Source organism: Xenopus tropicalis, chromosome 8 (assembly GCF_000004195.4).
Source record: "Xenopus tropicalis strain Nigerian chromosome 8, UCB_Xtro_10.0, whole genome shotgun sequence".
In the NCBI taxonomy this organism is placed as follows: Eukaryota; Metazoa; Chordata; class Amphibia; order Anura; family Pipidae; genus Xenopus; species Xenopus tropicalis.
The window spans coordinates 71,765,859-71,785,972 of record NC_030684.2 but is presented as its reverse complement, the minus strand read 5'-3'; the positions used below and the strand labels follow the sequence as shown (position 1 = coordinate 71,785,972).

The 20,114-nt window shown below is 39.0% G+C and overlaps 3 protein-coding genes across 3 annotated transcripts; all 3 read right to left on the bottom strand.

Annotated features, from left to right (window-relative positions):
- Positions 1-7,208: 7,208 nt before the first annotated feature.
- LOC105948083 (olfactory receptor 1361) lies at positions 7,209-8,087 on the bottom strand. Its single transcript, XM_012968759.2, has one exon. It carries the CDS (start codon positions 8,085-8,087, stop codon positions 7,209-7,211), a length of 879 nt encoding a protein of 292 aa, XP_012824213.2.
- A 3,885-nt stretch (positions 8,088-11,972) lies between these two features.
- Positions 11,973-13,497, bottom strand: LOC116406788 (olfactory receptor 1L6-like). The gene is made up of 2 exons (XM_031891691.1): positions 12,865-13,497; positions 11,973-11,996 (listed from the first exon to the last, which is right to left on the bottom strand). The coding sequence occupies exons 1-2, from the start codon at positions 13,495-13,497 to the stop codon at positions 11,973-11,975; spliced, it is 657 nt and encodes a 218-aa protein (XP_031747551.1).
- Positions 13,498-18,949: 5,452 nt separating this feature from the next.
- LOC116406787 (olfactory receptor 1361-like) lies at positions 18,950-19,876 on the bottom strand. Its single transcript, XM_031891690.1, has one exon. The coding sequence runs from the start codon at positions 19,874-19,876 to the stop codon at positions 18,950-18,952; it is 927 nt and encodes a 308-aa protein (XP_031747550.1).
- Positions 19,877-20,114: the final 238 nt, after the last annotated feature.

Below are 20,114 nucleotides of genomic sequence, written 5' to 3'. Positions count from 1 at the left end.
TGTTGAGTTTACTTGGAAGGGTTGAACTTGATGGACCCTTGATGGTCTTTTTTCAACCGTATGTAACTATATATACACTTAGTAATTCATGACAATATTAATTAAAATAGGAAATGTCACTGTTCAAGGAGTAGAAGTTCTAGGAAATAAGCAGCTATCTGGTTGCTTGGGTCCAGTTTAACCTAGCAACCAGGCAGTGGTTTGAAAAAGACTGACAGTTTTCACTGTTCATGGAGTAGAAGTGCTCGGAAATCAGGAGGAAGAACAGTGGCACCTAAACATACTGATAAGTGACATGCAATAAGTGGGAGACAGATCTAAAAATCCACCACTGATATTCAGGGCTTTCTATATGCAAACAACATAGCAACCATACAAGGAAAGCAAATCCCTGCATGTCTTGATAAAGCCACCATAATTAAATGCATATTTGTGTGCATACTGAATTATAATTGTGTTGGGTTGAAAACCCCAACATACTGTTCTTCCACTTATTCTTCTGCTTCTTCTTAGCGCCCCCCATTTTCTAAACGCTACTCCTCCTACAGTTTTAGGGGTACAACACCCAAGCGCCCCACACTTCTTCTAAGCGATTGCGCCGCTCCGAACACCCTAATTTTCCCATTGACTTTGACAGGGAGGATTTTCAAATTTCACCCATTGACTTTTATGGAGAAATTGAAACTGCTGCCATTGTTACAGCTTATATAATATGATGATTGTTAGATACCTAAAAGTCAGCGGAGCTGTGAACAGGCAGGGAGACTAGATTTTTAGGTTTTAAAAAAGTGGGTGGAGCCACCACCTATTGAATTTTTTTTCGTTAAATTTAAAATGCTGCCTTTCTCACACTATTTATGCCAGGGTGCCCACTGTTTGTCATTGGAGGACTTCGATTCAAGGTTAGAAAAAATGGGCACACGTACCAATCACAATTTACCTATTGACTTTTATTTGTTTAAATTTAAACTGCTGCCATTCAGAGACGGGCCAAGCCGACCGGGCGCCCTAGGCAACCTGGTCGGCCAACTCCGCCCACCTCCCCACCCCCCCAAGCGGCGGAGGCAATGACAAAGTAGCACTAGGGGTAGGCAGGAGAGGCTCCTGCCTGGCGCCCCTCAATCGTTGCGCCCTAGGCAGCTGCCTCTTCTGCCTACCCCTAGTTCCGGCCCTGCTGCCATTCTTTAACTATTAATCCTAGGGTCCCTAAGCTTTGCAGAGTTAGTCACTCGGTAACTGCAGTTCCAGGTTAGAAAAAGGGGGCAGAGCCACCAACCACCAATCAGATGTCACTCGGTGACTTTCAGTGGGGAAATTTAAACTGCTGCCATTCAGACACTATTAAAACCAGGGTCCCCAAACTTTGCACAGTGGTTTTTACTATATAACTGAGGTCCAAGGTTAGAGGCAGAGCCAACAACAGATCAGATTTCATTCAGTGACTTCATGTTTTTCAACCCAACACGAAGTTTGTTCTCAAACTTCCCTTTCTAGTTCTGTTCTAATCTTTATATTTCTGACAAATGGAGGGCTGAGGAATGGCACAGCATGTCTATAAATACAAATCACAGTAGGGGGTTGCCTTAACCTGATTTCTATTACTAGTTATTGAGCATGATGTTTTGGTGTCGTATCTGATGTAACAAGAACATCGGATACAACATCAAATATCATGACTTACTGCAGCATTTTCAATCCATAGTGTCATATCAGGTTATTTTCTTGGACAGGGCTTGCAATTATATAATACTGGGTGGGTGAGGTTTTGTATACATTTTTGTGCCAAAAGACAGATTATATTGGTTGAATAGTGGGAAACAGGGAAAAACAATCATTAATGGTTTCTTGTTAATTCATACTGCCTATTAGCCCTATACCCCTAACCTGTCCTTTTCCATGCATTTCTTTACATTTACTACAGGCCAATAAAATGTTTTAATCTTCTTGAGCGATTCCCATATGCGGAGTCACTGCTTTCTGCTGTTTCCTTACATACCCATCTTTGTGATTGCCACCTAGGATAAGGGGAGGCTAGGAAAGTAGGGAAAGGATAGCTCGGAATGGGGAGGGTAATTTCCTCCAGCCCGGTTGGCCAGCTTCTTGTCACAGTGTGATGAATTGTGTAATTGGCCAGCAATTGTTAATTAATTTTGTTTTCTGGATATAACACAAACTTTGGTGAATCAAAACTGACACCACATACAGCTATGCCGAAATGCTGCTGGTAGAAAGATAAGAGCTCACAGGAGGTAGGGATAAGCAAACCCACAGGCCATATTATGTTCTTAAAAGAAAACTGTACCCCCAAACAATGTAGGTCTCTATAAAAATATATTGAATAAAACAGCTCATATGAAAACCCTGCTTCTTCTAAATAAACTGTACCATTGTATGTACCACTGGGTAATCCTAAATAAAAAATTCCCATTTTAAGTACTAAGGGCTGCCTCCTTGGATCTTACAATTCACGGTGCACACAAACAAACCAAGGGCACACATACATATTAGGCCATATGAGAATGAATGGACAGAGTTCTTTTACTCCCACACAACTTTCTGTAACAGAGCTGCATTATTTCCTGTCGGATGATCTCTGAGGGAGCACACAGCCCATCATTAAATTGCGGATCAAGGGAACAGATGTAAAAGGGCAATATTCATTGATATATATATATTCCCGTTTGGTGAGATTCTTTAATAGATCACTTACAATGATATCAACTATCTATTGGTTAAGTATTTATTCTGGGTGTATAGTTTCTTTTAAGCAGGCAACCAATTCACACCAAAATATTATTTGCATTTCACCCTTAACCTTGTGGCTTGGATCAAATCAGGCCTAAATTCAAAAATAGGCATTTTAAAGGAGAAGGAAAGGTAAAAACTAAGTAAGCTTTATCAGAAAGGTCTATGTAAATACAGCCATAAGCACTCACAGAGTCCTCTATCAAAAGAAACACAGGATGTCTTGTCTCTTTTTTTGTAAACATTTTCTTAGGGTAGACTTCCTCTCTTAGAAAAATCCTTCATTCCCAGGACCAGGAATTTGCACAGCTTTCTCCTCTCTCGCTTCTCCTGCTCCCCCCTCCCACAAGAATACATAAGAACTCCCTCTCCCACCTATCAAAATTTGTGAATTGAGCTAACAATGGCTGGAGCTGCAGCAGTAGCTGCAGCTACTGAGACCAAGCTAAAATGGCTGCTGCTATCTTAAACGAACCGAGGGAGCTTCTAGGGCTGTTTACTCAGGTATGGTAAAACAGAATAAATATAGCATTCTAGGTGGCACTAATGTGGCAGATCTATTGGCAGTAAAATGCCAAAATTACTTTCCTTCTCCTTTAAGTACACAGAGGCCAAAACTGCCCGCCACCAACCCAATAAATAGTGACTGTCTATGGCATCTTACAGCAGCCCTCTGGCATTTGCCAGAATCCACAGATTGCCAGTCCGGGCCAGGCTCAAATACAAAATGATGAGGATCAATACAAAAAAGCATCTCATATTTTAAATGCAGTTGAGTACATAAAAGCACACTACCCAGCAGCAACACCATTACCAATATGTGGGAATGACTGGAAAAGAGCTGCTAATCTGAGTATGTAGATTCCCTAAGTAATTAATATTTTATTATTATTTATAATAGTAGTAAGCACCTTAATAAAGTTTTTTTTCTTTCCTATCATGATGCTTCTATGTATTTGAAAACAGCCACTAGAGGTTGCAATTCGAAGTTGCAACTCTCATGTCTGCCAGTGTGTTACAGTATATACTAGGGGTTGTTCACCCCTAGTATGATGAAGAGAGTGCTATTCTGAGACTATTTGCAAGTGGTCTTCATTTTTATGATTTGTTTTTTAATTATGTAGCTTTTTGTTCAGTTGCTCTCTGGTTTGGAGTTTCAGCAGCTATCTGGTTGCTAGGGTCAAATTTAACCTAGCAACCAGGCAGAGGCATGGGAATATTTATAGATGAAGGCCAAAATATGAAAGGAAAGATATGAAATAAAAAGTAACAATAACAATAAAATTGTAGCGTCACAGAGGAATGGGTATTGGCTGCCAGGGTCAGTGACCCCCCCATGTGAAAGCTGGAAAGAGTTAGAAGACTTTTTCGTACCTTGCGCAACTTTTTCGTATTTTTAGCGCAGAAAAATCGGATCGAATTTGCCGCTGTTTACAATAGTTTGTTACGAAAATTTTGTGACTTTCGGCTCGCCAATACAATATTATCGTGACTAATACGATTTTTTCGTAAGCATTTTTGTGATATTTGCGATCTTCAGAAATTTTCATTTCCAATCCGAATATTTCCCATTCGGGATTCAAACTCGTGTTTTGATAAATCTGCCCCTAAAACTGATGCAGTTTTAGGGCTCTGGCACACAGGGAGATTAGTCGCCCGCGACTAATCTCCCTGAGTTGCCATCAGTTGCCATCCCACCGGCGAAAATGTAAGTCGCCGGTGGGATGGCAGACGCGGCGGCGAGATTTCGGCAAATCGCCGAAAATGCCTCGCGAGGCAACTTCGCCGATTTGCCAAAATCGCCTGCGCAGCGTGTGCCAAGTCGCCGGTGGGATGGCAATTCGGGGAGATTAGTTGCGGGCGACTAATCTCCCCGTGTGCCAGAGCCCTTAAAGGCAAAAGTATGGTGAAAAGTCCTATAACCCGTGTTTGCACATTCCTTGAAGCATTTCTTAATATGAATGCTTTACCTTTGTTAGCTTTGCCATCTTGTGGCCCTTTTATAAATTGCACTGATTTGATAGGGAACATTTATAAAAAGAGAGTACCATATATACTCGAGTATAACCCGAGTTTTTCAGCACTAAAAATGTGCTGAAAAAGTAACCCTCGGCTTATACTCGAGTATATGTAACTGTGTCCTGTTGCTCGGTGTGCGTTGTAACGCGCACCCCCAGCCCCCCTGTGGACGGACGTGTGAGCCGATTTCCCAGGCTGTTACATGGTTCTGTGCCAACTGAGCTTCCCCACGTCACATTATGCTCCCGCGCACATCTTCCTCACAAGCGTTCCATTGTAGAGCAGGAAGCAAAGTGATTATGGTGAGTACTAGGACCTTTGCCCCTTTATGCTGCAGGATTGGTGACTGAAGGTATTTCCCCCCCCCCCCCCCATTGCAGAGCCGGTGCTAAAATGCGCACAGGGTCAACGGGATGATTTTGGGCATAAGTGCAGTGTGGGGTTGTGCTACAGGGAACGTTCGGGCCCAGCCTGGCCTGGTTACTGGCTCAGCTGCAGTTAGGTGTAGAAGCTGCCCTCCTCCTTGAGTCTCGTGTATGGACTTAGTGCTCCTGCCTACATTTAACTATCTGTCATAGGGGGATTTCTTATATGTTCAACTTGGCACAGCATCTAACCCCTGATACAGACGCACTTTCCTTCTTATAGTCACCTGCCCCTGGCTGCTTCTCTCATTAGGATAACCAGCTGGAATATTCCATGTAGTGATGTGTAAGTTGCTGTGTTCTAATTAAACGCAAAAAACTCCATACAAAAAATGTACAACTGCACCGAGCTGGAGCCCAAAGTGATGTTCTTGTTCCCCCCACTCCCTGCTGCTTGGCAAAATGTAAGGTACAAGGATGGTGCGATTGGCAGAGCAAGCATGGAGCCTGCTGTTCTGAAAGCCTCTGCTGCTGAAACCTAATACTGATTTTTGGTGTGATAAAAAGAGGATCCTACTTACAGCAGGAAGCAAAGCACCCATTTTACAGCCTGCCTTGGCTGCTCTGACAGGTACCATGTGCAGGGAGAGGCTTCCAGAGCTAGAGTTCCTTAACCCATTCATTGATCACTGCAAATCATTACAGGCTTTATGTAATGGTTTCTGCACCTGCTGTAGCATTTTTCTTTCCCTAAAGTTATCTATTATTATTTATCTGTTATTTATTTGATTATTGAAACTTATCAGTAGCTGCTGCATTTCCCACCCTAGGCTTATACTCGAGTCAACAAGTTTTTCCAGTTTTCTTAGGTAAAATTAGGTATTAGGCTTATATTCGCATCGCCTTATACTCGAATATATACGGTAACTGTATATTCAAACATGTAACTCCAAAAAGTCAAGCCACTCAATTTTTCAACCTTTGGTGCATATACCCCATTTATATATTTCATGAAAAATTATTACACAAGAAATCCCTCAAATATTTTGTTAGGCATAAATAATAAAATAATCAGAATTTTATGGATTTGATTGCCTTTATATGGGGGTAGGGAAATACAATAAAGTTGATTTTTTTGGAGACCTGAAGACCTGATTTATGCTTCCATTGTGACCAACACCTTCATAAATGCATTTATTACTTTGCATGATGTGTTTTGGACAGTTTAATTTTAGCCTAACAAACAAAGAATTTATGGACCAGGGATTTTGCCATCACCCCCCCCCCCCCCCAGTGGACCACTTCAGGTGTCTGTGCTCCAGTAATTTGAAAGTACCCCCCTGGTAATAAAAGGAGAAGGAGAGGCTGAATGACCAGGGGTGCCTACCATTTGGCACCCCCCAGTGATTGTAATCACTTACCTAATACCCCACCGGTTCCTGTTAGAAGAAAGCTGCATCCGAGCTGCAAGGGATCTTCTTCTTTCCTAAAAACCCCAGGGCCAATGCAGTTTCAGGTTTTCACACTACTGTGCATGCACAAGCGGCACAAAGAAAGAAAAAGGAAGAGGATCAATCGCACAGATGTACCCTGAGCTGGTGCAGTTGTCTACTAACTGGAGTACTGGCCGGGGGGGGGTATCAGGTAAGTAATACCCCCCCGCCAGTTATTACTTCTACTTTAAAATGTAAAATTGTATTTTTTAAAATCAAAACACCACTGAAATATTAATGACTACCACTTGAAATACAGTGTGGTGCAGGACAGTGCACTTAAGATCAGTTAAAAACTCACATGGTGGGTGTAGTATCTTGGTGATACAACAATTTCAACCAGTGCTAGAGAATATCCCTCTTTTTACCCAAGCCAATATCCACCACCCAACCGCCAAAATTCCTGCCTGTCTACGTGGAAACTGGTGGGGTAAGTCTCCACAGACACCTATTCCAGCTATGCATCCCTATGTGTTTCACCACTAGAGTGGCTTTCTTGGGGCATAAATGCACATATAACGCATAGGGCTGCAATTAGTTGATTTTGGACCTGTGGGCATATTACACTCCAATTACTTAGGACAGTTTAATTGTAATCATTTATTCTTATAAACATATGTCTAAGCTTGCCCAAAAATAGCTTTCTAAACACAGTTTTTATAGCCTTATTTCTCAGGCCATAAATGAAAGGGTTTAACAATGGTGTGAGCAGAGTGTGGCCTATAGTTGCCAATCTCCCATTCAACAGAGAAGCAGTTGTTGAGGGTAAGAAGTACACAGCAGCAATGGTCCCATAGAAGAGGCAAACAGCAGTTAGATGAGATGAACAAGTTGAGAAGGCTTTGCTCCTTCCATCTGCAGAATGCATTTGGACAATGGTCCGAACTATGCAGAAATAGGACATAATAATGCAAATAAAAGGGGCGCCCACAGATACAGCTCCCTCAGTGAAAATAAGCAAGAAGTTAACAGAAGTATCTGAATCAGAGATTGCCAGGACTTGAGATATTTCACAGAAAAAGTGATTAACCTGCTTTACCCCTGTGTATTCCAGAGTGGCCACCATGAGGGTATGCAGCAAGGAGTGTAAGCAGGCTGCTACCCATGAAAGGAATACCAGTGCTATGCACAATCTATGTTTCATCTTCATATAGTACTGTAATGGGCTGCAAATTGCTACATAACGGTCATACGCCATAACAGCCAAGAGGTTGTTTTCCAGGTTTCCAAAGGAGACAAAGCAATACATTTGTGCTATGCAAGAAGGAAAGCTCACCAATAGATGGTTGAAGAACAGAGAAGATAGGAGTGTAGAAATGGTGCTGGAAGTTAAGCAGATGTCAACCAGTGACAGGTTACTTAGGAAGTAGTACATAGGCAAGTGGAGGTGTTGGTCATACACAATACAGAACAAGATGGCCAGATTTCCCAGAATGGTCAGTAGGTACATGGTAAAGAAAACCATGATCAGGTATGTGCGTAGGTATGGGACATCAGAGAATCCCAACAGAGAGAAATGGGGGAAAGATGTGTTTGTGATATACATCATGGAGACACTAGGAAGTAAAAACAGTGTAACAAAAAAACCTCCACATTTATCTTATCTGCCATCCTAGGCTTCTTTTCTGTTGGTGCATCCCTCCCGACCCAGATAGTGCAAGGAGCAATAACCATGTCTTTTTTCCATTTCTGTTTAACAAAATGACAGAGTTTATTAAATACACCACCGCATGCCTTGGCACAATTTGCAGCTATCAGTACTAAAATAGACAATGCTGATCATTTACTGATAACTGTCTCTACATGTGTTTAGCAAAGGCAATTCTCAGTATTTTCTATGGCAGGGTATTTCTGTCGTTTAGTAGTGGTGAAAAAGTAGCTGCTACTAGCAGCTCTGTGTGTCTTCACCCTAAGGGAGATATTCTCTACATCCTGTGATTTTCTTAACTCCTCTAGGCCTGATTTATAGTACTTGATCTTTACCCAGAATGGAACATATTCTGTAGTATTTAATGTACCCTCATTTGGGCTAGTAGAATTATTCAGCATACACAAACAAAGCAAAAATATGAACAGAGACAAAGTTAAGCAAACATTGTATTCACAATGTTTCCCTTTTTAGATACACATTTGTCATGAAAATAAACATGATTTTTTTTTTTTACCATCTATTATGCAACAAAACCATGACAAATCCAAAAGAAAACCTACAGCATCTAAAAACTGTTGTGATAACATAGACATCAATGGCAGGTATCCTTTTTACAACTAGAAGATCTTTCTTTTCTTCGTGATTTTCTTCACATTTGTGCAACAGTATGAAAAAGTTGCAGTTTTCGCCTTTTTTCTAACTTATTTTCTGTTCATGCTTTTTAACTTCAGCTCTTTAATAAATAACTAGGCATTTGTGGTTTGAGTGAAAATGAGTTTAGTCATGGTTTCAAAAAACTCTAAAACTACAAAACTCCGAATGTGGATACATGTTCCATTCATTCCTATGGGATTTTAAGAAGCATATTTATCAATTGGTGAATTCTAACTTTCGCCCATTGATAAATATTGCTTCTAAAAATCTCACAGGAATGAAAAGAACGTGGGTGAGTTTATATGTATTAGCTCTAAGATAACATTTTGATAAATCTGTCCCTAAATTACAGTTGGAGTTTTGAGCTCACATTGTATTATTTGAATATAATTATAGTTTAAAATCTAATCACTATCACCATGCAGCACTATAAATTTACTGGAAGACATATTTACTATGCCAAATTTGGAATAACCTTCTTACCTAATGTATTTGAGTGGTTTCTTTGGAGAAAAGAAAGAGGATCGGCTATGCAAATAATCCTGCAGCTGGAATATGAGAATGAGATTGTGAGCTTGCTGGTTCAGTTATGAGTCTGGCCTAGTGCATGAATGGCAGGGAGGTGTTAGAGGAAAAAAAGAAGCTACAAAGAAACAGACAAATGACTAGAATACTGAAAATGTTTAGAAAATACCTTGGAGCAGTCTGTATAAGAATATTTGTAGACAATGCTGTCTCTTGGGAGAGATTATCCCTTCAGAATAACAGGAGATGATGACAAGGTAACGTTGTCTTATAAACATTGATATATGGTTCACAAACCCATTTGTATTCTCATGTGTGCCCATTACTGAAAATGTATAGAGCTACTAATTATACACAATTATGTGCAAAAATACATTAGGCACATTGAATGCCTACCTCATGGACCCAGCAATGTAAATGTGAAGGAGCAGAACAAAGTTGGAATGTTAAACGCTTGTGTTCTAGCTTCAGAAGTCTCTTGTTTAAAAGGCCACTTACATAAACAATAGCAGTACAGCATTGCCTTTATTTGTGTTTGGAGTGCAGGAAAAGGAGCTTCCTCTCAAAATGTAAGTTTGAAGTGTTATAGTGACCCCTTTCTTTTGAGACAAGAGCTGGGATAGGGCTTCTGCTGTCTATGTGCAAATAAACCTTAAAGGATACATATAGGAAAACTAAAAACCCCTCCTGTCTTGTAGGCAATAATGAATAATAAATGGTGCTGGTGTTACTTTGTGCCAAAAATTAATATTATCTTTAAAAAAGACCACTTTATTGGAGCTCCCTATAGGTCCTCCCTGTTCCTTATCTTTTCCTTATCTATTAGTTCCCTATCAGGTCAGACTAGCTCCTGGTTGGTTCCTATCCTACAATGTAGTGTGCTGAGTGCCGTTGGCTTTGGACTGCCTGTGACATCGCAAAGCCCCGCCCACCCTATGCATATTCACTGTACTTTAAGTAGCTGCTGCTCTGTTACTGAAGTCTATTTGGCCACATACTGAAGAGTCTAAACCAGAAGCTGGCAAAAGGTCTGGGTAAAGCACAGGTTTCAAGCAGTTATGGACATATTTGAACCCAAAGGTATTAAAATAAAAGCACTTACTTCTATTTAACATTATTTTACATGGTTTAGTGCATTGTAAAAATGTATGGTCTATGTCCCCTTTAAAGCGTTGTTAAGACTGCTAGGAGTTGCCATTTCTGTAAGCAAGATATTTGTCCCAGGCCCTTTGGATTCCTAGTTTGATATTGGAAGGGGGTGAACTGGGCCAACTATATAAGATAATGCTCATATGGTATAAGGCCATGCCTAATAAAGTGGCTAATTGATTATATTAGAATGAATCAGTAGAGGTTGAATGGTCTTTCCTCTGGATCTACTAGAAGGTACAATTTTAAGTGGTGGTATACAAAGATATATTTGAAAAAAAACTTTCATCAACCAACATTTGAGCTGCCTATTTTGGAAGAGAGGGTAAATATGATAACATTTAAGTAACAGCTTAATAAGTTCCTGTTATCTTATTGCTAAATATACCATATTGCTAAAGAAAAAACTGTCAGCAAGGAGGAGTAAGGTGGCATCCGGTTCTTGGAAGGGAGACATTGAGGCTTACCATTACTTTTAAGTAAAAACAATTTATGACACTCATGTAGGGGTCTGTCCTGATTATGTTAAAGGGCTAGTAGGGCTAATTGTGCAGTGTAGTAGAGTTGGGGATTCTTAGACAGCCATTGGCTTTATGGATCATCATTGTCCTTTGCTTAATTTGCAACTGAATATCACATTCACATTTTTCTCCAGGTACTGGGATGGGCTGGTACGGACCATGATTATTGGAAGTTTGTTCACTTTTTACTGCATAAATCCTTCGCAGACAGTGTATTTACAATGCTGACCATTTCTGCAGATCTTTTACTAATGACTTACTTACAACTAACAGGCAAATGTGAACTCAGTATCCTTTTAACAGAACAGCATCATTAAAAAAACAGTTCATCTTCTATAAATGAATGTGTTTTAGTTTTGCCATGTGAGAAAATGGTTCCATTCTCTGTATAGGTGCAGAACAACTTTTAGTGAATATTCATGACAAAGAACTTACTCTATATACAATATGCCTGAAGAGGAAGCATTTTTATTCTAGTGTAAAAGCTACTAATGACCTGGGAAATAAAGTACAATATACATAGAATGGCTTGAATACAAAAAATAAACGGTCTTAATATATTTAGTTTCACAACATTTACACTTCATTTCAGGGAAATTGTGCTTTGTGTTATGGAAACCACATATTATAAACCAGAAAGACGCAGTATTTCATGATTAATTGAACTGAGTCAGTTGCTCGAGTTTTATGAATGGCTCTTTCCCCCAGCTCTTATGTTCATCTTTACACTGTAAAGTTTATATCATTTCATTTAAGCTTGAATTTTTGCAGCTTGATTAAATTTTTTGGCCAAGGCTGGGATCTGTTCCTCAAATATACAATAATGTCCTCCTCATGTTTTACCTCTGGGCTAGGCCAAAAACCATGTTCTTCTCTGTAAATGGCACAACAGAAGAATAAATTAGATGTTGAAGATTGTTTATAAAATGGTGCCAGTAATGTAGACTCACTTCTAGCACAGCTCTCACCACACACAAGAAACATATCAATGATATAAGAACATATAAAAAGGAAATTACTGTTCCATCACCATAGATGCATTGACTATATTGTGTGAATCAAATACTCAGCCTAATTCTCTAAAAATGTTACTTTAACCACTCTGGTTTAGCATTGGTTTAGATTTAATGGGGCATATTTCTGAAAGATTGAAAAATAATTTCACCTCTGTTTTTCAAAGAAGAATGCCACTTTGCTTGGGTTTTCAGAACACTCTTTTCACTGATTCGTATACGTATATATATATATATATATATATATATACTGTATATAATATAAGAATAGAAGAATACCTACAGATATATATATACTGTATATAATATAAGAATAGAAGAATACCTACAGATGTTTATTGTTGATCAAGCATAGAAATATTTGCAAAGAACCTACAAAACTATTGTTTTAGCTGGCCCCATACTTAAAGAGATACTATTAGACCAAAATTCCCCCCTTTTTTTAAAAAAAAAAAAAAGGCAATGAATGTTTTGAGATGAACACTGTTTTCAATGAGAAGCAAGTCACAACCTTTTTCTACCACTACATCCTCTGTGCTACAACCCTTTGCCTTAATACCCTAATGTGCTGGTGGCAATAGGTAAAGGAAACTATCATCTGAAAGCTCTATTTTAAAGATAGTTAGATATGCCATAAAGTTTGACTAAATTGCTGTTTTTTGAGTGAATGGAAGTGCTACTGTGCAATATTAGCCAGACATATAATATGCTTGGAAATATGTCACTTACCCCCAAGCTCTTTCCTGCTTTGATTCCCTTTTTCTTTTCTCCACAATGTAGAATCCCCTTTACAGCTGCTTTAACTTCTTTGTTTCTTAGGCTATATATAAGAGGATTAAGCACTGGTGTAAGGACACTATATACCACACTGACCCCTCTGTCATACACAGGTGAGTAAAGGGAACTCGGTCGAAAATACATGAAAATTATAGAGCTGTAGAAGATTACTACAACAGTAAGGTGAGAGGAACATGTGGAGAAGGTCCTATTTCTTCCAGAGGGGGTACGTAGCCTTAACACAGCTCTAATGATTAGAATGTAGGAGCCTAAAATAAACAACATGGGGCCCATAACAATAACTGAACCTTCAACAAAGACAACCATTTGTTGAGCAGATGTATCTCTGCAGGAAAGCAGTAGAATGGCTGGCACATCACAAAAGAAGTGATGAACAACCCAAGAACAGAATGGGAGATAGAATGTCATTAATGTGAACAAGGTTGAGTGGAGGCAGACAATAACCCAGGACAAAGTGATCAGGCAGGCACATGTCCTTCTACTCATGATAGAGTAGTAATGCAGAGGTCGACATACTGCAGCACAGCGATCCAGGGCCATAATAGCTAGTAGGAAGCTATCCATGTTGCCTACTGCATGAAAAAGAAAGAGCTGCAGGAAGCAACCACGAAATGATATGGAGGTGTCACCAGAAAGTAAGCCACACATAGCCCTGGGGACCGTGACAGATGCCAAGCAAACATCAACCACTGATAGATTTCCTAACAGAATGTACATGGGGGTGTGAAGCTGAGGCTTTGTTAGAATAAGCAATGAAATCAGACAGTTTCCAGCTATGCAAAGACAGTATGAGCACAAAAAGAAGGAAAAGAGTGGAAGCCAGTGATAAGGTTTCTCAGAAAGCCCCAGAAGGGTAAAACAACCTCTTGTCCAATTACTTGGCTCCATATTTTCTAAAGATTAACAATGAGATTGCAAAAATGGACTTTATAGGACAAAACACATATTGTCCATGTATTAGTGTTTTATTAATTTTCTGTGCCATTAATGATGGCCCTGGTTAATATTCCATCAGCAGCAAAGATAAAAGTAGAGTTTTATAACCCCATCACAGAACACAGTTGGGAACCTCTTGATCAAGCAAAACTTGTCCATTAGCTAAGGAAAGCTGCATGCAGTGCTATTTTATCCCCTGCTCTAATGCTGTGAAAAATCGTTACAGTTCAGATTACAAGCAATTTTCCAGCAGTTACTACATTGACACTCATTTTGATTCATCTTATAGTGATCATTAAAAGGGAAACCAAAGTGTTTGAGCATTACCTTAAGCACTTTAATTATAAGTTTCAATTTTGATTTTAATGCAGCAACCAATAAACACACACTGTCAGAAAAAGCTATTTGCATCCCACTGTCTGCCACCATATTTCACTTATACAGTGCTGGATATAAGTATAGGACAGTATAACAGACTTATTTAGCAATAAAAGAGAAAACTAACATTAAAACACAAATACAGAACGTTTACTTGACATAACATTGCTTAGTCAGTTAACAGGGTCAAAAAAACTAATGTATGAGACCAGAGTTTTATGACTACAATAGACTATCTGAGGGCACACAGGGTACCTTGGAGAAGCGCTCCAAGAACAGCTCTACATTATAGTGTTGAGTCTTTCAGAAGGGGTAGCATTTATTAGCAATGAAGGGCACAGGAGACTCATCTAATTAAAATAAATGACTGTGTGTAATTGGGGAATAGGAAGTGCAACAATAATTCTGTTTTTAAGTGGTTTTATTGCAACTTTATTTCTATACAAGGCAGTGGCAGGAGTACCCCTCTGTTCTGTCTTTAACTCTGCTGTCCCAGATGAAACCCATGCTGATTCGGGCACCGTGTAAGGTTGCTTCTACACTAGTGTGATACAAATGTGATACAGATGTGTATGAATGGAATACAGAAGGTGGACTACACTGGTTTATGTATCAGCCATGTTGTACAGCAGCAACAATTTTACATTAAACTGGTATAACTTTTTACTGTAACTGTTTTTTGACCTTCAACTTGTTTTTCTGTGCCATGAAGTGCCAATGTATACATGTTTTTCTAGGGAGTCAACTAACTGTAGTTATAAAAATCCTAGAAATTAGTTATTCTCACTATGGGCATATGGCCACTGCCCTAGTCTAGTCCAATCATAACTTGGCATTGAGTTGTAAAATGTAACTTTTAATTGAGAACATTAATTAATATAACAGAAAGGGGTTGTTTTGGGAACCTTCACCTATGAGCAGACGTGCTGCGTATGACCCTTTTCCCTGGTTGCACCTATTGCCTCCACTGTATTCTGGGGTTCCCCAGCTGATGCCGGCTAGGGTGATTTATTTTCTTCAAAATCAATCGGTGATGTGTTAATTTCTACTATGTTACTTTGATCAATTATTTTGTTGATTACTGGTAATAAATCAATTTGTCTAATAAATAAGGTTGAACGCGTATAATTTTTATACCCTGCATTTGGTGCCTAGTAACTCCTAGTATGATTTATGTATCTGTTCAGGCATAGTTTTGGGGACCTCATGTTGCTTTCTTTTACCTGTGGCCCTAAGCCTTTCCTGACTTTTAGTTACATGGAAGCCATAACCCTCGAAACTGATCTGTACATTATCATATTTTGTAATTGGCAACTTCAAATCTAAATGAAAAATGAGGACCGGTAAACACAAATTTATTGTACACATATCTCTAAAATGAAACTTTTAAAAGGCTTTTATCTATTTTAGCAATTACAAATACAACATCTACATTAAAAGCAAGGACTTTAAAATTTAAAGTTACTCTGCAACAAGTCTTACTATATTAAAGGGATTCTGTCATGATTTTTATGGTGTGCTTTTTATTTTTAAATTACACTGTTTACATAGCAAATAATTTGCTCTACCATTTAAACTTTTATTCTTGAAGGATGTGTAGGCAGCCAGTGCATTGTGCCTGAGTCTGAGCTTTCAGAAGGAGCCAGCGCTACACATTAGAACTGCTTTCAGGTAAACTATTGTTTCTCCTACTCCCATGTAACTTGAGGAGTCCCAAGCTGGACTTGAATTTCTTACTATTGAGTGTTAGGGGCCCATTTACTTACTCACGAACGGGCCGAATGCGTCCGATTGCGTTTTTTTCGTAATGATCGGTATTTTGCGATTTTTTCGGAAAATTATCGCGACTTTTTCGTTACCAATACGATTTTTGCGGAAAAACGCGAGTTTTTCGTAGCCATTCCGAAAGTTGCGATTTTTTCGTAGCGTTAAAACTTGCGCAAAAAGTTGCGATTTTTTCGTAGTGTTAAAACTTGCGCAAAATGTCGCGCCTTTTAAGTTTTAACGCTACGAAAAAAACGCAACTTTTCGCGCAAGTTTTAACGCTACGAAAAAATCGCAACTTTCGGAATGGCTACGAAAAACTCGCGTTTTTTCGCACAAATCGTATTGGTAACGAAAAAGTCGCGATAATTTCCGAAAAGTCGTAAAGGCGCCAAAAAAATCGCAAAAAATACGAAAAAGTCGCAAAATGTTCGTTTTCCAATCGGAATTTTTCCAATTCGGTCGGAATTCGTGTCTTAGTAAATCAGCCCCTTAGTCTTACATCTACTGAGAGCTGCTGTCTTGCTCCCTTCCCATTATTCTGCTGATCGGCTGCTGGGAGGGGGTTGATATTACTCCAACTTGCAGCGCAGCAGTAAAGTGTTACTGAAGTTTATCAGAGCACAGGTCACATGGCTGTGGCACCTTGGGAAATGCTAGCCTCACATGAAATTTTAAAATTAAGTACAACGTATAAAAAAAATCTGTTTGTGCTTTTGAAAAAAATGCAGGATTCTGCTGAAAAAGCTCTATTAACTGATGTGCTCAAAAACATGACAGTATTCCAAAAAATCTTGGAAAATACGTGCTAACCATGTTAGATTTTTTTATGCTCAGAGTTTGTTTAGACTTCCATTAAATATATGTGGCCCTCAGTTCATATTACCTTTTTGTCATTCAGTCTGATACGCCTGTTCTATATTAGCTGTAAGGAGACTGTATGTACCTCAGGTAGAAGAGGCAGCAGTGTAATTGGCCAGTGCAGTAGCAAAGAAAGTGCCAGTTCCATGCAAACATTTTACTGTAAGTGACTTAAATAGCATCGCCTGTCGCTTTTCATATGGGTCGGATTTCAGCCAGAAAACAATAAATTGGGCATTTTCTGCCTGAAATCAGCCCCATGTGAACAGTCACAGATACAATTTTAGTCACTTACAGCAATCACAGGCAATGTCAGACCAGTACAGGAATTTAATTTCTTCTTGATATCTGTGTAATGTTTCATTGTCCATTTGAGGCAGCCTTTAAGAATATATAATAAACTATATCAGGCTGTATAAAGAGTCAAATGAACATGAATTGAATTTTAAGCTAGTAATTAAGCATGGATCTTGCCTTCTGTTTCAGATGTTCACCTTAAATTATCTTTTACACAATATACAGGACAAAATAATCATGTACAGTATGTATAGCATACATACAAGTACATTTGCAGTTTCGTAGATTATATTAGCAATTCCTTTAAATTATTTAATTGTGTATGATCCCATGAAAATGCTATTTGCAATGTACATAGGTAATTCTAACCTCTAGGTGTAAACTGGAGCTTGTGCGTGTGTGTAACCCCTAACTGCCATTTAATGTAGATGAGCAGGGGCTAATATGCAAGGTATAATGTATACAAGTTGTTATACTTGATTTAGGTATAGGATAAAGTACAAGAAGCCTCATTTACTAAGTGCATGGCACCTAGTCCAGCCGTGCTATATTCAGAAGGAGCGGGCTGAGGACAGTATGTGGCTGTCCCCTTGGACGTTCCTTAACTTGTTTGCCATTCAGACCTGCAAGCAAGGTCACACCAACATGCTTAAGGCACAGCAAGACCCTGTATATACCACCTTCCTAAGGCAGACATTAAGTACAGGACTGTACTGTTCCACAGAACAAGATGCAAAGTTCACACTGGTCTGAAATCCCTAGATTGCTCTTTCAGTAAACACTAAGGAAGCAATGTCATATGCTTTGTATTAAAGGCTTTATTCCGCACACAGAAGCTGAAGTGTCTATACTTCTATAACATCTGTATAATAATAAGAGCTAATATGAGGAGTGACAGAGCTATACACTTAAAGAGATACTCCTTTGGTAAAGTTCTTAAATGACTGTATTTTTACACAAATGAGTAGTGATGAGCGAATTTTTTCATCAGGCATAGATTCGCAGTGCATTTCCGCATTTCACCTTTGGCGAATTGTTTCGCGAAATTTACATGAAAATTCACCACGGGAAACTTTTAACCCTTCCCGATCCCAATTAGCATATGCTAATTGGGATTCGGCAGAATCCATCACGGTGGGTTTGGGGGTTCAGCCGAACCCAAAAAAGTGGGTTTGGTGCATCCCTAATTTTTACTGCCGGTATGATATGAATCTGTTTTTTTTGTAGTTCAGTTTTTATGTGGTATCAGTTAAACTGCACGGTTAGATTTTAACAGTAATATAGCCTTAATAAAAATATATATTTTTGGGTTGGTATATAGAAACAATTATCAGTAGAATTTGTCTTTTTTGTACAAAATGCAGAATATAGTGGCCATGAGAGTTCTCCTGGCTTTTAAACATGTGGACATAGAAATAGATAAGCATACAAGAAGAGAGAAGGATTGATCAATGCACATTCCCTGGTTCCCTGTTTCATAAGTAAATTATTTATGCTAGTCCATGTGTTTACAAAAACAGGGGTTTTTAGTTACAAAATTATGATCATAAGATTGGTAAGCAACCATACGTATGGTGGCTTACCAATCTTATGATCATAATCAATGTGCATTGATCAATCCCCCTCACTTCTTGTATGCTTGTAGTTAATTTGGCCAGATCAGTTGCACTTCCATTGTATTTGTTTACTCTATTTAGCCTTGGAGTGCTCCCACAACTCCTTTCTGTGTATCCATAGAAATAGATAATAACAATTATTTTCCCTTGCGATTTGGCACAAGTTACTGGAGCTCTTTTTTGGCAAACACTTTTTTGAGAGCAGCTTTCACTTCATTGTTCCTTAAACAGTATATGTATGGATTAAACATTGGTGTGATGGCAGTGTACATAAGGGTAACAGCTCTTCCTTTATAGAGAGATGAAACTGATGTGGGATTAAAATACATAGAAACAGCTGAGGCTGAGAAAAGTAGGAACACTGTAAGATGGGAAGCGCAGGTGGAAAATGCCTTCTGCCTGCCTGTGTAAGATTGGATTTGAAGAATGCACACTCCAATGCGCATGTATGAAATGAGGACAAGCAAAGTAGGAATAAGTGCCACAAATGAGCCTTCAGTGTATATGAGCAGCTGGTTAATGGATGTGTCAGAAGTGGAGATCTCTAGGAGAGGGGGGATGTCACAGAAATAGTGATGGAGATATGCAGGTCTGTGAAAATGTAGTAATGAAGTCATCATCTCATGGAGCAGAGCATGAAGTGAGGCACAGACACAGCATCCACTGCACAAGCTTAGGCAAGTGCGACCTCCCATAAGCACTGAGTACCTTAAAGGGTGGCAGATAGCAACATAACGGTCATAAGCCATGCCAGAGAGCAGCAAGTTCTCACTGTTACCAAAGGCATGGAAGAAAAACACTTGAGTCATGCAAGAAGAGAATGTAATCCTGTTGTTCTGGAATAAAATGGTTTTCAACATCCCAGGTACAGTGTTTGAAGAAAAGGAAAGGTCCATAAGGGAGAAACTCCAAAGAAGTTTGTACATTGGGTAATGAAGCATTGGGTTCTGCAAGATAATGCTTAGTATCATTATATTCCCAAACACTGTGACCATGTAAACTATCAGAAAGAGGAGGAAGAGGAGTATTCGCAGAGGAAGAGATTCAGAGAGTCTTAACAGAATAAACTCAGATGCTGGAGTGGAATTCATAGGGAACTATCATTTATAATACAGAGTTTGTAAATAGTCTGCAAAGTGAGACAAATTGAAGTGCTATTATTGAGTTCATGTTATAAGTTTATCAAACTATAGTAGTGTTTCTCCTACAATGTAATAAAAGCCATGAATGTGGGGGTGGCCTTATGAAAACTATACCCACAAACATATGCAAAGTCATAAACATCACCTTAGTCTTATTGGTCTAATGAGGTACATTTATTGTATAACA